The 17,648-nt window shown below is 40.6% G+C and overlaps 2 protein-coding genes across 7 annotated transcripts in view; one reads left to right on the top strand and one right to left on the bottom strand.

Annotated features, from left to right (window-relative positions):
- The window catches only part of JAK1 (Janus kinase 1), a 101,123-nt gene extending 86,918 nt beyond the window's left edge, over window positions 1-14,205 (top strand). For all 3 annotated transcript variants that reach the window (XM_045026821.1, XM_045026819.1, XM_045026820.1), the window contains 13 exons: window positions 1,960-2,106; window positions 2,874-2,961; window positions 3,535-3,662; window positions 4,230-4,365; window positions 4,792-4,943; window positions 6,640-6,790; window positions 7,900-7,994; window positions 8,547-8,739; window positions 9,416-9,540; window positions 10,434-10,606; window positions 11,255-11,372; window positions 11,860-11,970; window positions 12,743-14,205. In XM_045026821.1, the coding sequence (XP_044882756.1) occupies window positions 1,960-2,106; window positions 2,874-2,961; window positions 3,535-3,662; window positions 4,230-4,365; window positions 4,792-4,943; window positions 6,640-6,790; window positions 7,900-7,994; window positions 8,547-8,739; window positions 9,416-9,540; window positions 10,434-10,606; window positions 11,255-11,372; window positions 11,860-11,970; window positions 12,743-12,844 (1,719 nt within the window). In that variant the 3' untranslated portion in view covers window positions 12,845-14,205. The remainder of the gene's footprint in view (window positions 1-1,959; window positions 2,107-2,873; window positions 2,962-3,534; window positions 3,663-4,229; window positions 4,366-4,791; window positions 4,944-6,639; window positions 6,791-7,899; window positions 7,995-8,546; window positions 8,740-9,415; window positions 9,541-10,433; window positions 10,607-11,254; window positions 11,373-11,859; window positions 11,971-12,742) is intronic.
- The window catches only part of RAVER2 (ribonucleoprotein, PTB binding 2), a 67,473-nt gene continuing 63,808 nt past the window's right edge, over window positions 13,984-17,648 (bottom strand). For all 4 annotated transcript variants that reach the window (XM_045026822.1, XM_045026824.1, XM_045026825.1 and 1 more), the window contains one exon: window positions 13,984-16,782. In XM_045026822.1, the coding sequence (XP_044882757.1) occupies window positions 16,636-16,782 (147 nt within the window). In that variant the 3' untranslated portion in view covers window positions 13,984-16,635. The remainder of the gene's footprint in view (window positions 16,783-17,648) is intronic.

The raw sequence follows: 17,648 nt of genomic DNA, 5'->3' as shown, positions 1-17,648 counted from the left end.
AAAGTCAGTGGGATTTAGGTGACTATAAAGGTATGTCTATACTGCCAAAACAAAAAACAAACAAAAAAAAACAACCCGCGGCTGCAAGTCTCAGAGCTTGAGTCAACAAATACAGTAACTCTTCACTTAATGTTGTAGTTATGATCCTGAAAAATGCTACTTTAAGCGAAATGATGTTAAGTGAATCCAATTTCCCCATAAGAATTAGTGTAAATAGCGGGAGTTAGGTTCCAGGGAAATTTTTTTCACCAGACAAAAGACTGTATCTATATACACCTCGATATAACGCTGTCCCCAGGAGCCAAAAAATCTTACCGCGTTATAGGTGAAACCGTGTTATATCGAACTTGCTTTGATCCACTGGAAAGCACAGCCCCCCCGCACCTCCCCCCGGAGTGCTGCTTTACCGCGTTATATCCGAATTCGTGTTATATTGGGACGCGTTATATCGAGGTAGCGGTGTGTGTGTGTGTGTGTATATATATACATATATACACACTGTGTGCTTACCATGTCTTGGGTACCGTGTTTCTCTATATACACACACACAGTATAAGTTTTAAACAAACAATTTAATACTGTACACAGCAATGATGATTGTAAACCTTGGTTGAGGTGGTGAAGTCAGAGGTTGGGATATTTCCCAGGGAATGCCTTGCTGCTAAATGATGAACTAGCATTCAGCTGAGCCCTCAAGAGGTTAGGGGTTTGTTATAGAGGTGGATGGGTGAGATTTTGTGGCCTGCGTTGTGCAGGAGGTCAGACTAGATGATCATAATGGTCCCTTCTGACCTTAAAGTCTATGAGTTTACATGTTGTTAATGTAGCCTCACACTCTACAAGGCAGCACGAATGGAGGGAGGGGAGACAGCATGGCAGAGAGAGACAGAGACACACACCCTGTATGAGGGAGGCATGCATTGACTCTTTAAGTACGCTGATGCCAGTGTAAGTACATTGCCTTTTTAAGTAGATCAGCAAGTTGAGACAGCAGCTGTTGCCAGCAAGCTCCCTCCATCCTGAGCCCTGTCTGTCCCCTCCCCCGCTCTGTGGAGATTGGGGGCAGGAAGCGGTGAGCAGGAGCAGGGAGAGGGGGACAAGCTGACATTAGCACCCCCCCACACACACACACACAGCAAGCAGGAAGCTCCCAGGAGTTGCTCCAAGGCACAGGGCAGGAGCAGCACAGGGCAGTGGGGGGAGGGACAGCTGAACTGCCCGGCAATAATAATCAGCACATACACTTCTACCCCGATATAATGCGACCCGATATAACACAAATTCATATATAATGCGGTAAAGTAGTGCTCCAGGGGGCCGGGGCTGCGCACTCCGATGGATCAAAGCAAGTTCGATATAACGCGGTTTCACCTATAACACTAAGGTTTTTTTGGCTCCCGAGGACAGCATTATATCGAGGTAGAGGTGTACATACTTTCTTTCTGCAAAAGAATCAAGGAGAATCCTCTGTTAATTTGAGGGGAGATGCCTGTTTTTTCTAATATCCCTGACAATGAGTTCCATTGAAATATTACTTGCTGTAATTTTTTGGTAACACTTTAAAGTAATACATCAATGTCATCCTGTTGTAAATAAGAGGCCAGTCATCATTAATTCATTTGATATTCATGATAATAACATTAAATCATGCTGGACTTGTTTGGTATTAATGTAGATCTAATATCTGACATCCTATTAATACTAAATGAGTTCAGCATGATAAAAAACACCGTTTTCAGAGAATACCAAAAGGAAAAATAATGAGCTGACACTTACTGTAAAATGTTACTAGTTTCTCTTTGGTGACAGATTGCTGATGGTGAAATCTGAATAGTACTAAAGCAAATGGAATAGGGAATTTTGAGTGGTTGCAAGGACTGGTTTTAAGTATTTTTGTAGCTCTACGCCTGTTTCTTTGATGCCTTGGTTTGAAAATGCTGGTTATACATTACGTTTTAGGATGAACACCTTGGAAGAGGAACAAGGACACAGATTTACTCCGGGATTCTCAATTATAAGGAAGATGAGAATGAAGGGTACCAGGATGAAAAAGAAAAGAAAGTCCTCCTCAAAGTCTTGGACCCCAGTCACAGAGACATTTCTTTGGCAAGTTCTTCCTCTTTTCAGTTCATAGTATACAAACAAGTAGCCATGCCACATTATTCATGTTCAGATGTTCGTTATTTAAATAACATTAGTTTGCATACAAAACTGAGGAAGTTGAAAAGTTAAGGCTAGCATTTTGCATGCAAGATGCTACCTAACGTTCCCTGCAATACTCATGCACCTGACAAGATCAACCTAATTTAGTCAGGAGTCAGTTCAGATGAGTCACAAATTGAGGCCCTGATCCCACATGCAAGTAACTTCTCGAGTCAGCAGTCCCACTGAGTTCAGTGGGCTATACACAGGGATAAGCGTTTCTTGTAACTACTAGATTAGGCCCTGGTCTAGCATCCTGACTCCAAGCGGTAAGCTTGGAGTCAGGATGCTAGAGTGTATCAGCACCTCTGACGCTGATTCACCATATAGCCGCAAGCAAGTCACTTAATCTCTCTGTGCCTCAGTTTACTCCTTGTGAAGAGGAGCTGCTACTATACAGGAGGGTTGCGAGGCTTAATGTTGATAGGATGCTTTAAAACCCTTGGCTAAAGAGTTGGCACGGTATATAAAGTTCAAACGACAGCACTTCTACTGCACTGGTGTTTATGTAACACTTTAACGTGTTGTTGATCATGCATGTTACAGGAGTCACATTGGTCTTTCCTGAACTTTATAATATTATGTCACATTCAGTTGTTTCCTTACATGCTTTGCTTTAGGATAGCCATTGAAATGCTGGTATTTACTTTTACTATTTCACTTTCTAATAGGCATTTTTTGAGACAGCGAGCATGATGAGGCAAATTTCCCACAAACACATCGTCTTCCTTCACGGGGTCTGTGTCCGCGATGTAGAAAGTGAGTTCATTTAAAATCTGTAAATGTGGCTCTTATGAAGTGATGACATAAGCCTTTAAGGGAAGGATCAGTCTTTTTGTTCAGCGCCTTGCACAACAGGTCCTAATCCATGACTGCAGTACAAATAATAAATAATAATCAAAGTAGTGGTGGAATTGGAATGAGGAGCCTTTCCTTCAGCTTTGTATCATATCAGAGTTTTTCTTCCTAATGCCACCTATCTTCAGGCAGTGTTTATAAGAATGGTTTCCTTGGGTCAGGAGACCAGGCAAGGTATTGACTTCCCACTCACTGGCGTTTTGCCTGCCAGTAGAGGTTACCTCCGCGGTCAGGGCTGCGGAGGGGGCCAGTGCACATACTGTACCTATTATGTGGCCAGTGGAACACTGTGTTAATGTGGACCCTTTACAAGCAGTGAATTCACTTCAGATTTAAAGCATGAGTGCAGACACAGTGGTGTGGTGCAGATGCTCCAAAAATGTAGCTCTCCATGGAAGACCTGGTTATGCCCTTTGGATTATTTCAGACATAATACTGTTGCTACATACTGAAGCCATAACTCTATTTTTGTAGATATCATGGTTGAAGAGTTTGTTGAATTTGGGCCACTGGATCTCTTTATGCACCGGAAAAGTGATGTTCTTACAACTCCTTGGAAATTCAAAGTAGCCAAACAGCTGGCAAGTGCACTAAGCTACTTGGTAAGTAGGCAGCATGCTAGAGGGGGAAAGTACTGCCTGTAGGGTTTTTTGGGTCTAAATTGCAAAATTAGTGTGCAATAGCTGCCAGTGAAATTCCTTTTTCTGGGTATTGTTAAATAGAACACACAGGAACATCTGTGGTCTGGGGTGGCTGGAAGTCAGACCTCCTTGTTGTTTTCTTTATATTATTTCAAAGAATGTCCAAGGCTCCCAGAGTAGCCTGTTTAATGTCAAATCAAATACATAAATACAGTGCCCATCTCTGCCACCGTGTGACCTCAGGCAAGTCACTTAACGCCCCTGTCCTTCATTTACATCCCTTATGAAAGGGGGATGATGATTCTTACTCATTTTTACATAGTGCATTGAGATCTGTGGGTGAAGGTGGCATATAAGGGTGAAGTTCCCCCTTCCACCTTCCTCTCACGCTCCAGGATCATTTCTCCCAAGCTACTCTTTGGAGCTCAGCCTGGATACTTTACATCTCTCTCTTGAGCTGTATAAGCAGATTTACTTGCATAGCATGGCTGAATCATTGTATTTATTGTATCCCTCTTTTGAATATAGGAGGATAAAGAGTTAGTACATGGAAATGTGTGCACGAAGAATATACTATTGGCAAGAGAGGGAATTGACCATGAATATGGTCCTTTCATTAAGCTGAGTGACCCAGGAATTCCAATAACTGTGCTATCCAGACAAGGTACCGTATAAAACCAGATTATTCGTTTTACTGTGGTTGGGAAGGGAGACAGAAGAATGTTATTTTACCAGATAGTTCCTTCCAGATCACAGCCTGGTATCTCTCTCTTCCATTCTGTACCGTTTTAAGTTATAGTTTTGTGGATACACACAGTAAAGTGGAATGTTGCTTACATTCAGTGTTTGTTGTATTTGGTTACCTTTGTCATTCTGTACATACACACACTTTGTAAAAAAGCAACATTGAGTTTAATGAGCTAATATAAGAGGAACCCCAGTTTTATGAAGGTCTCAGGGCACATCCAATACTTGTAGCTAGTTATTTGTTAAATTGCTGTAGCGCAATACAATGCTGAATAAATTGTCAGTTTTTTCTAGCCCTTAGTTGATATTAACTCCAGATCATGTAAACTGTCTTTTATCTAAGAATGTGTCGAACGAATCCCTTGGATTGCACCTGAATGTGTTGAAGATTCAAAAAATTTAAGTGTTGCAGCAGACAAGTGGAGTTTTGGCACAACACTGTGGGAAATCTGCTATAATGGAGAAGCTCCCTTGAAAGATAAGACATTAGCAGAGGTAAAAGTCTGTTTCATAAGTCTTACCTTGCTGTGTGAAATGCATCTTCTTTGGCACTTATTGTTTCCATACTAGAGTTGATAGTAGTTTAATATTTTCTGTTCAACCAGCTATTTAAATCCCATGTGAAAATTCAGTACAGGTGGGTTTGCTAAGGAGGATGCTGCTGCTTAGAATACTGCAGGTCTAAACTAGGAATTGGGCTTTGTCTGACAACAAAGATAAATAACTAAAGCTTAACTACTGATCCTGTATCAGCTTTTTGAAGGTGGGATTTCTTAACACAGTGTAACAAGTGATTAGTGCTAATGCAGGAGCTTTTGAGGCGCCCGCACCAAAGGGTTGCTTATATGACATTTAAATCACACTATTTATCCCAAAGCACTTGACAAATAAGACACAAAAATTCAATGAAATTTAGTTACCTGGGGGGAAGAAGGCAAGATCCAGCCAGCACACTGAATGAGGAGAGAAGGGCATCTAGCCAGCACCAGCAGAGCAAAGTACTGCACTGACAGTGCCAGATAGAAAGCCCTCCCTCCATTTTGTTTTCCACAGGTTTCATTTATTTGCTAACAACTGTTCCCTTAAGCCACTCCCAAGACTCACAACAACAAAAAAGACCCCTTATGATCCAATAAACTGTCACCTCTGCGTCTGGATGTAATTGAACTAACTCAGCTTATTTTCTGAATAGATGACTGCAGTTCTTAGCTCTTAGAATCACTGAGTCTCCCATGTTAATTAACACACAGCCCCCTCATTATTCCCAGCCTTTCATCCCTTCAATCAGAACTCTTCCAGTAACACTGGCTTTCTGTAGTCTGAAACATTCATGGAGGTAGACAGGATTCCCTTCCCAAAACTATGCCATGCTGGGCTCTCTTCTTTCATCACATCCTCTCTTTCATGCTGGGATTTCTTCATTCTTTCATCCTCCCCCAGTGCCTGGCTGACCCACTCCCTACTTCCTTTCCCCATTCCTCCCAGTCATATAAGACCCGTCGCTCCCTCTGCCCTGCCCCCTTCCTCACCTGGAAGCCTGGGCCCCCTACATCCTTGTATGTCCCACTAATATTCTTTAATCAAACCAAAGCCAGGTTCCTCCTCACCACTGCTGGGATCCTATTTGGAATTCTTCTCCCTTGAAGTTCTGCTCTTCCAAATAAGAGGCTTTTCAGTTCCTAGTCTGCACAACAACTATTAAACTGTTCAAGGAAAGTATCTGGGTCCCTCAGCCACTGCCTGAGAGGAAGAGGTAGCTCAGCAGAAGAACTGAGCTGCTGAAAGGAATTTGCTGCCATGACAACAGCGTGTTCCACCATCCTCCTTTCCCCTCCCTAAAATGCTCTTTCTAACCAATACATCATGGGGGCAGCAAATCCTGAAGTTCCTAGACAATGCTTGTTGTGAGGGATGCAGTGGCAAAAAGATGACTTTTCCGAAAGGACATATACACCAAACCCTTCTCAGAAATGGTTGCTCTGAGCTGTCCCAGACTATGCAGAAACTAGTCTCCTCTGGAAGGCGATACCTGTGCAGAGTTTCTGGTGGAAAGGAACTGTTTTGTGGAAGCTGGGGTGGGAGAAAGATCAGTCAGATTTATCATGGAAAGTCTCTTACGATAGCAATGGAGTTAAAGTATGGCTCTATAATATAAGGTCTACAATGCTGGGTTTTCTGTCTTGTTTTACAGAAGGAGAGGTTCTACGAAGGTCACTTCATGTTGGTAACACCATCCTGCAAGGAACTAGCTGATCTGATGAAGCAGTGCATGCACTACGACCCCAATCAGAGACCGTTTTTCAGAGCAATTATGAGAGACATCAATAAAGTGGAAGAACAAAGTAAGAAATGATTTTGCTTGTTAGTTTGATATTAAAGGAAGGTTGATTTATTTGGCTAAGTTGGGTACTTTATCAGAGGGGTAGCCGTGTTAGTCTGGATCTGTAAAAGCAACAAAGAATCCTGTGGCACCTTATAGACTAACAGACGTTTTGCAGCATGAGCTTTCGTGGGTGAATACCCACTTCTTCACTTGCATCTGAAGAAGTGGGTATTCACCCACGAAAGCTCATGCTGCAAAACGTCTGTTAGTCTATAAGGTGCCACAGGATTCTTTGTTGCTTTTTTGGGTACTTTAGTGTAACTTCACGTACTAGCAAAGATTTACCATGACAACACGAACTGGTAGCAGAAATTCCATGTGTACTCAGTACTATTGAGGGGGTGAGTTTTATACTGTTGAAACAATGGGAATAAAACATGTCTGTGGGTATGTGGACAGACTATGTAATTTCTATGTTGCGTGTGGGTTAAGTAGAATTGCAGCCAGTTTTGATATTGTGTATATTAGGCTATGTGGGCCCAATATGACTGGCGTCATTTGGGAATGTGAATCAAGGCACAAATGTAGGTACAGAAAACTATGGATCTGATCCAGTTTGCAGAGAGGTTGCCAAAGGGCATCATGTTTTCAAAGGAAACTTGACGTTACTTTGGACTTCTCTGCTCCCAGTACTGAGTAAGCCTCTTACTTAATCCTTATTCTGTTAATTAGCACTTTTCATGTTCAGAGTGCGCTGTCAGACACTATCGTTATTTCAGCTCTGGAAGGGAGATGTGGGACTACCCAAAATACTCATCCCCTTCTGCAGATGGGGCAACTAAGAGTCTAATTCTGAATCCTGGAGATGAACCCCCAAGGACTCAGTAGCTTAGCAAGAGCTAGGCATTGAGACAAGCAGCAGAGCAGGAGGTGGGCAAACAATCAGTGAGGGGAGGGAGGAATCTTCTAGCATTTCAGCGAGGAGGAGGGGCTCAAGGGAAGAAGTGTCCACTGGGAGCAGGGATAGGCATTAGTCAAGAGCTTTGGACATGAGTAAAATTTAAGGAATAAGGGGGCTCTGTAGGACCTTGTCTAACTTAGACTGTGTTGATGCTGTTTCCATATCAGATCCTGATATTGTCTCTGAGAAGAAGCCTTTCGCAGAGGTCGATCCCACTCTCTTTGAAAAACGATTTTTGAAAAGAATCCGAGATTTGGGAGAGGTAAGTAGAGCGGCATGTGTAGGCCGTGACATCAAGAAGCAGACACATGACTGAGCCTTGTCTCTCACTGATACTGCTCCCTGGCAGCATGGCTCCTTTGGGTGCCCCCACTGCCTGCCAACTGATGAATTTTCCCAGTGCAGAGGAGTCTTTGTGGAAGAAGAGGTGGTCTGCACTTTTAAGCAGATTGCTCGTAGGGCTCTTGGAGGGGCGGGGAAGGAGCTGATTTACAGGTGCCTCCACTGCACAGAGACTGGGATAGCGTGAGTACAGGCATCTAGGGCTAACCCCTTCAGGATAGAAAGGAACGAGCCAAACATGGAAGCTGCACTCTGCACACAGATTTGGGGCAAAATCTAGCTCAGGGTGATCAGAATTCACTGGTAATTTGTTACCCAGAGAGGAGCAGCATCACCAGTCATCTCTTTTTGATGTGCCCTTTCTGTAGTATGATGAGAAAACCTGAATTGTAAATGCCTGAAGTATTGCACTGAACATTATCTGGCTAGTGAGCACAGTCCAAAGTGGTTTTCTTTTTTCTTTTAAAATTAGGGTCACTTTGGCAAGGTTGAACTCTGCAGGTATGACCCAGAAGGTGATAATACCGGAGAGCAGGTGGCCGTAAAGTCCCTGAAACCTGAGAGTGGTGGGAATCATATCGCTGATCTGAAGAAAGAAATCGAAATCTTGCGGAATCTTTATCATGAAAACATTGTGAAATACAAGGGAATTTGCATAGAAGATGGTAAATTTTCAAGTAGAAGAAGATGCAAAATATAAATTTTTTCCTTCTAAAGTTCAGCATAAAAACTTACTCCAGATATGAACTTAGATTTTTTTTCTTCTTGGTATAGGAGTTAAAAAATCTCTCTGAAGTTTCTCCCCTTCCCTTTTTTATGCACTCAAAACTTTGAAGTGGCCACACTGGCTGCCCCCTCATGAAAAATGTGCGTGTAGACAATTAACTATGGCTCAGTTACAATCCCGTGGAAAATAGAGCGTTTATTAAGGAAGCACAGACATAATCATAACTATACCTCATATCAAAGCAATTGTGGTGCCCAATGTTATTGAGGTCATATTTACATTAAATCCTTTGCTTGGCTCTGTCTCATTAAACATGTCTGGATTCTTCAGCTGTCTCAATGATCACTATTTTAAAAAGTCAGTATTTGGCTGGGAGCCACAGTCATCTGCCTTTTGAAGTAGGGTCTCTGTTTTCTTATAAATTTATACAGCATCCAGCACCATGGGTGTTGCCGACACTGATTGGAGCCTTGGGGCAATACAGCCATGAATATGAATAATTCCAAGTATAGGAAAAAATCCCGGTATCTTAGATGCCACTAAGGTGGTAACTGTTGAGCAAGCCTGATGGAGTTAAAGCTATGGCAAAATGAGCATTCTTACTATGTTTTCAGGAGGAAGTGGGATTAAACTCATAATGGAGTTTCTTCCTTCTGGGAGCCTAAAGGAATATCTCCCACGAAATAAGAGCAAAATCACCCTGAAACATCAGCTAAAATATGCTGTTCAGATCTGCAAGGTAAGCCTGGACATGGAGTCTTTCAGCAGCACAATGTCTGTGTAATTTGTAAGTACTTGAAAAAGGAGGGAAGGAGAGTGGTCTACATGGACAAAGTCCCTGCTTCTAGGGGGTTTGCATTACTTATGTCTCTTACCATGTGTCCAGCAGCTGAAACATAATGGGGATATCATAGTTATCAGTGTGGAGAGCTGCTGCGGAGTGAGCTCATGGAAAAGAGTGGTTTTGAAGGAGGAAAGGGAAGGGTGGTTGGCACACAGAAAAGCCAGCGGCAGCTCCAGCAAAGAGGATGGTAGTGAAAAGTTGCTAAGCAGAGACGTGGCAGGACAAAAGGGAGCATCCAGGAGAGGGGACCATGGGAGGAGCACAGAGGAGCTAGAAACAAGAGCCAAGCAGTAGGCAAGAGGAGAGCTGTGCAGGATCTCAGAAGCGAGGACAAGGAGTGTGCACTCGATACAGAAAATGAGGGAGCAAGTGGAATGATGTCACAACAGCAGGCGTGGAAGTGTGTGTTAGGAAGGTGAGGAGGGGAGGTGACAGCCAGGTTGTGAGCTTGGGAGGACGGTGTAGTAGGCAGTGGTGATTTGCAATTAGATACCATTTTAGATGTATCTAAATTTGAAATCAATGGGTTAGTGGGGAATAGATGCTGGAAAGACAGCTAGGTCCGAGACTGAGCAGAGGCCAGAAAAGCAGATCAGGCCACCCAAGGGCAGAGTTTAGAGGGAGGAGCAGCTGAGGACAGACTGACAAAATGAAAGAGGAGAGAAAGAAGAGCCACCAGTAGAGATGATGGTGTCAATAGTGAGTGAGGTAGAAGAGAAGGTGGAGAAAGCAACATGGACCTGAATACTTGGGATGTTAGTGTAACCGCCTTTTTCCTCCCTCTTCAGGGAATGGATTATTTGGGCTCTCGTCAGTATGTTCACCGGGATTTAGCAGCAAGAAATGTCCTTGTTGAAAGTGAGAACAGAGTGAAGATTGGGGACTTTGGCCTCACCAAAGTAATTGAAACCAATAAGGAGTACTACACGGTCAAAGACGATCTCGACAGTCCAGTGTTTTGGTAATGGGATACAACAACTCAGCTTCATTAAATAGTCTGTGTAATGTAGTCATTCAACCAGCTCCAGGAGACTAACGCTTTCTGGAACTGTTTTTCTGTTTCGATAAGTCATGTTTTCCAAAGTTAAGTAAAACACACACACATTCCATATAGCCACCCACCCCTCTTATTTTGAATGATTACACTTTATATTTCTTTTTAACATTTTATTTGGCTTATATGCCAGAAGCTGGGAATGGGCAACAGAGGATGGATCTTGATGATTACCTGTTCTGTTCATTCCCTCTGGGACACCTGGCATTGGCCACTGTTGGAATACAGGATACTGGGCTAGATGAACCTTTGGTCTGACCCAGGATGGACGTTCTTATACTGAGATTCAGTATAAGGTTTTACCTGGATGGTATATTTTGATTGCTTGTGCAGCAGCTCAAGCCTTGTGGCAAGAGAGAGGGTGTGTGTGTGTGTGTGTGTAATTCCTTTTATATACTCACATGTTGATTTATTCCACACAAATGATACCATAGGCAAATTATTTTAAATGCATGTGGGTTAAGCCATCAATTTACCTTTTACTGCAGGAGTGTATGTATTGAGTGATTTGTGCAGCACTTCCTGAAATTTAACAGAGCCATCTTACATCCGTAGGTATGCTCCAGAATGTCTGCTTCAGAGCAAGTTTTACATTGCTTCAGATGTCTGGTCATTTGGAGTGACCCTCTATGAACTACTGACATACTGTGATTCAGAGTCTAGTCCAATGGCGGTGAGTAGTTGTAAAAGGAAATGTTACTTCAAAATCAGCAATTGAATTTTAATTTAACACTAAGTCTGTTCATATCTTTTGAAAAATAGCAACTTGAGCTTTGTTTAAAAAAACGGGACCTGAATCATTACCTTATTGCTTACTCAAAATCAATGAAGTGGTGGAATGAATTTCTCTAGCTTATGGAATCAAAAGGTCCGGAGTGCTCTTTTCAAACATGGACTCTCGCATCTGGACAAACCATCAGTAAACGTTTTTTTGCTTAAGAACAAATATGAGTATCTACATGCGGGTATTAGGTGTCTCATTAAGGAAGCCATGTTTAAAAAATTGTGCTTCCTCTATTCTCATGATGGGATGGGAAAGAAATGAGTACTCTGTGAATACGGGTTTATAACTAGAGATTAAGTATTTCTCATGTCAAGTTTAACTCTTCATTTGGCAAGAATTATAAATAAATGATCCATGTGGCTTTTACTTGTTACAGGAGTTTTTGAAAATGATTGGCCCAACTCAAGGCCAGATGACAGTAACGCGGCTTGTACGTGTATTAGGAGAAGGAAAACGCTTGCCCCGGCCACCAAACTCCCCAGAAGAGGTATAAACTAGATTGATAGCCAAATGTATACAAGCAAATTTTTCTTCTCAAGCTTTCTGAAGCGTTATGTTTAAAAAAATGTTCCTAATGAGATTCCAAAGTCTGACACCTCCACAGAAGCAAAAACCTCTTTAAGGTCTGAGTCCTATATGATTCGTTATATAGTCCTTTGATTTCTGAAGGATAGAGCTGGTGCATGTGTACTACACGGAGGCTGTGTTCATACAGCCACGCCAGCGGGTCAAAGTAGGACCATCGATACCATAACCATAGGCCTCTACCTCTTGTGCTAAAGGACAGCTCCTTTTCCTTGTAAGGAGCTGGGGATTAGTGCCTGAGCCAACTCCCACTGAAGTCGTTTGGATGCTTCCTATTGATTTTACTGGGAGGTGAATCAGGCTTTTAGGCACTAGGCCTCAGCCACTAGCAGCACCTGTGATCACATTTACTAAGCTGATGTTATACTCTAATACTCTGTACAGCATATAGCCTGCAATGCTATAAGTACCCCTGGGTCAAGGTGGTGCAGTTGTTTCTACCTGTTCTCATAGATAATATGCCTGATTGTCAACCCAGATGGACAAATAGCTTTGATTTAAAAATGTAGTGGAAGCTCACTTCGGCTCAGATCATCAGCTAGTGTAAATCCGCATGGCTCTGTTGGCTTTAGTGGAGCGACTCCTGTTTATACCAGCTGAGGAGCTGGTCCTTTATTGAGAAAATGAACAGTCTACTTACTAGTCACCCTTTCCATTTTTTCTCTCATTGCTAGGTGGACCAACTGATGAGGAAATGTTGGATATATAATCCAGGTGAACGGACGACCTTCCAAAATCTTATTCAAGGATTTGAAGCACTTATAAATAAACTATAATTAACATTTTTGTACGGTCAGTGCTTTAAATGTATGTCAAATATAAATGCCCAGGTCCTTTTATTTTAACTACTATAGTTTGTACTCTGGCTATGCTAATACGTGTTTAACAGTTTCTTTTTCCAGTGGTTTCCTTTTTTTGGTGTAATGAACACTTGGAGCAAAATATTTAAATTCCCTAGCAGAAAAATCTACTCTTGTTAGGGTATTACTTATTAAAAAAGGCTTGTTCATTGATCAGCCCATCCAGTGCTTAGATATACTGAACTAACACAAATCAGAAAGAACTGTGTCAAGAAAGGGAATTTATGATGGTCCCAAGTCACACTGCACGTCAACAGATGAAGCGCATTAAACAAGTGTTCTGCAACTAGAATGATTTTCCTGAATAACGAACTCAGAAGATTGAGCAGAACTTTCCATAGCAATTTAATTGCTTTTCAAATAATTTTTAGGAAAGTGGTAAGGTTAAAAAAAAAAAGTCTGGGCAAAAAAGGTCATTCGATGCATCTGCATTTCAAAAATATTTTGGCACATAACATTCAGTTCAGATACAATGTTATCTAACCTACAATTTGAAGTCCTGAGTTTTTATGTTTAAAAAAATAAAACCTATACATGTAAATATTCCAAAAAAAGAGTATATTCCAATGTTTGAGTTTGCATTTCATTGCAGAAACCCAGTTTCGTACTACAGCTTTTTTACTTTTACTAAAACAAAAAAAAACCACCCTAAGCTAAATACTTTCCACCATTTTTATAGCATCCTATAAACTCAATCACAATGAGGATTTTCCTGGAAGCTGTTTTTTCGGGCCAGATGTTTTTCTGTCCTGCACTCCACTGCATTTATTAACACCTGTTTAAAAAAACACGAGGAACAAAAATTAAATGAGTATATAGATTATTCACTTATTGCATTAGAAACAGCTTTTGGATCCCAGTTTGGTATGCAGTTAACCAGTGGGGCCAGACTGGGTCTGCTTGAGGTCTATGACCATAAACAGATTTTGCAGTTGAATCAAGGACACTGAAGTCATATAATGTGAATTTGGCAAGCTTTTATTGATGGTAGATTATTCAAACTGGCAACCTTTTGCTAATCCTCTCCCTAGAATTTAGGCAATATTGTCTCCCCCAAACCTGGATTCTGAAAATGCTTAGAGGGTACATTTAGTGTTGGTAATAACTGAAAAATGTTTTTACATATTAAAGTATAAATGTAATTACTGAACCCCAAACAAGTAGGATTCATTTTTACAGTATTATTTTTTATTTCTGTACTTCACTTATGAACCTGAGTAGAATCTATATGCACTTTGTTACTCTTTATACAAATTAATAAAGATTTTTTTTCTTCATGTGTGTGTGTGTGTGTGTTAATTATAAATTACACTATGTAAAGCTGTTACTTTTTTAGGGAAGATAAATTTGAAACTTTGCTATAGCACCCAGTTGTAAAATGATACATTACTGAGTGAGTAGGCTGGAGATTTTGTCCTTTCACACAAATTCCACTGTAAATGGAGCAGTAATTTATTTTGTTGAAAAGGGTAACAGTTCTGAAAAGTTGCAAATACAATAGTTTAAACAAAATACTACAGGTGAATTTTTGACATCAATCAATACATACATGAATAATCTAACAAAACCAATCATTCTCAATATCAAATGCATTGCTATTCTGCTGTCTTAAGGCAGGCATGCAGAGCATTTACATAACAAATCAACCCTGTTTTCTAAAAAAGTCCTGATTCTGAGCTACTGCAGAAAACTTTGAGTTTATTCAAGGCAGTTTTTTTTTTTTAAATTAGTAAACTTTAAACATGGCTTAAAAAATAACCTTGGAATTCTATAAAGAGATTAAATTAAATTTATAGCCATTACATGGCTGGAGCACTACATACATCCATTACACTATTGTTGCAATTTAGTCAAAGATAGAAACATTTGAGTTGCAAAGGGATTACAAGAAAGTTAATTCACATGGTCAGTTGCAAGTGTCTTATTCATAATTTGTAATGAAAACATGGATTTCCACTACCGCAGATACAAAAATTGTAGGCAAAAAATAACATTTGATTTAAGGCAATTTGGTGATAGGACTTGGAGCTGGTAAATCAAATTTAAGATAAAGAAACTAAGTCAGAGAGAAAAAAAAAAAAGCTTTGAAAGTTGCTGAATGGACCTCAGCCCAGTGCACAAGTCAGGGAGAAAGAAAAGCACTAGGCAAAGGCAAAATACTATTCCAGTTCTGGCTGGTGGAGACTGAGTACAGAACTAGTTATCAAGAGAGGTAATTCCTTGGAGAAAATGACCCTCTGTTAAAAAAAAAAAAAAAAAAAAAAAAAAAGGGCAACAGAATGGGGGGTAGCAGGGACAAGGAAGTAGGAAAAGTTCATGGTGAGAGAAGGCATCTACAATGAAAATCTTTTGAAGGGAGGAGTTCAAAAGGGATGGAATATATATATATATATATATATAAAGTAGGTATAAATAATAAACCCAGCTGTCTCTGTGCTGTATCATATGCACCATACTCATAAATGCCACTGAGCGCTGAGAGAGTAGAGATTAGTCCTGTCTAAAGAGGACTATTTGATGCAAAAAGAACACATAATAAAGGCCTAATCCTGAAGTCAATGGGAATCGAGGGCATTCAGAACTTTGGGTCCCAAATGACCAGTGAGGATAGCTGAAGCAAATTGTAAAAGTAAGTTTGACACCTGGAGACAGAGTAGAGTGAAGGTTAAAAACAGGAAAGTGGGATTAACAAAACCAAACTAGGACAGGTGTAGTGGGCTTGGGCAGCGTTTCCTCTTCTACTGTCTGAGCAACCCAGAAATTAGAGGAAAAAAATCGGCTGTTAAATTTTTAGCTTCATTTTGAGCAACTTTTATACTAATCCGCTTACAAAGGTTGCAATTATTTTGGTTAATTTTACTGTTCCTGCGCATTGAATTTTCATCACCAAGTAGAGGGTAGCTTTTGCATTTTAGTATTTGGGAGACTCTCACACACCAGTTCAAATCCAGTGGTTAGCAAGACCTAGTATTTTACACAGATTTCAGAAGCAGATTAGGGCAGGAAAATTAATTCACAAACAATTGCATATAAAAATGACAACCCCCTGGGGAAAGAATATCAATAGCTACGATTACACCTTTGTTCTAACTAGCGCTTATGCACTCTAGATTGATGCTGGTAGGCTCAAAATATAACAAACTTTATTTTTAACAGAATGTTTACTGAAAAGCTCATGGGCTCTACATTAATACATCTGGTGTCTCTCCCCTGTTTTAGGGAAGATTTTTAATAATATAAAGACTAGTGCAGAAGGCTCAACTCTGGAAAAGGTAAAACTGAAAAGCACACAGGAGTTTTTTAAAAAGTGATGGCTAAGACAATCTCACCTTCCTCATCTAAGGAACAAGGAAAAAGTCTCCTTTGCTATTATTTTCATTGCTTTTGACTGACACATGATCAACAATCACCAAAGGAAACTTCTTTGCAGGCATAAGACAATCATTGTCAATTCTGACAAGTTACAGTAAGATCATATATTAAGGGAGACACCATTGTATTATTTAACAAGGCAAATAATGAGCGAAAAATGTCCAACTAATTGTATTTATTGCTACATATAATTTATTTGGAAAATTTGCCTGAATTGTTCCTTTTAGGAATATGTCACCCTATATAAAAATCGATGGCTATGAAGTTAAGGCAGTAATAAATACAGAGGTACAAAAAGGTCACCTGTTGGGTTTAAGGCAGGATTGGTTTGGATCTCAATAAACACGCTTTTTTTTAAGATAGGATTCTGCATAATTTGATGCTGTGCCCTGAGTGTGCTGGCCAATATATTCAATTGGGCCAGCTTCTGGGGAAGAAATGAGGTGTGAGGAGCTTCGCTTTTCACTTCTTACTGGTGCCACCTGTGCAAAAGAAGAAAGTAAGTGACAACCCAAACTAAGTGATCAGAGAAAACAGTATCATTTGTGTTTATAAAGAGTTCCAAGCTGAGGTGTTTTATACTACACACAAATGACATTAGAACGTCTAGACTAAATAGCTAATCATTGCCACTAAGTGCTAATATCCCAGTCCATCCTGATTTATTTTTTTATTTTCTTTATATATATATATATATACACGCACGCACGCGGCGTGGTCTCTGAAATTCAGCTCTGAAATGTGCTTTACAGATGCGGTAAAACGTAGTGCAGGGCTTGGGTGTGGAAATAAAGAGCTTGCTTTATTTCAGGCAACAGGTTAATCAATCATCTAATGCTAGGATTCAGACAAGTCTCTGGATGCCCAGGCACACTGTATATTTGTTTAGTCCATGCCAAAGGAATGGTCTCTGACTGCCTTCTCTGGAATGTGGTATTAATACAAGCTTGGGAGCAAGCTGTCTAACATCAGCTTCATCTATGAACTTTCCTCCTTTAACTAGAAAAAAGGAGATTGAAAAGCAGCTGTTATCTCAAACACCTGAACTATTTCTTTCCTCTCTGGGCTATGATAACTCTATCTGGATGGAACCTAATGACAGAGTTTCCAGCCCTGTGTTTGGGAACTTAAAGTGAAATCCTTTACTATGTGCACAACACACAGCAACATCCATAGCCCTTGGCCATCTTCGTTACAAGGTACATCTCTGCCAGTTCTTGCCAAACAAGTGCTACCACCAGTATCTAGATTTGATCCTGCACAAGGTCAGGGCTACCCTGAGACTTTCCTAATCAAGATGTAAATAGAAAAGCTTTGGAATTGGCTTGGTAGGTGCCACAAGGTTCAT

This window comes from Mauremys mutica, chromosome 8 (assembly GCF_020497125.1).
Source record: "Mauremys mutica isolate MM-2020 ecotype Southern chromosome 8, ASM2049712v1, whole genome shotgun sequence".
Taxonomy (NCBI): domain Eukaryota; kingdom Metazoa; phylum Chordata; order Testudines; family Geoemydidae; genus Mauremys; species Mauremys mutica.
This window is presented reverse-complemented; position numbering and strand designations above follow the sequence as displayed.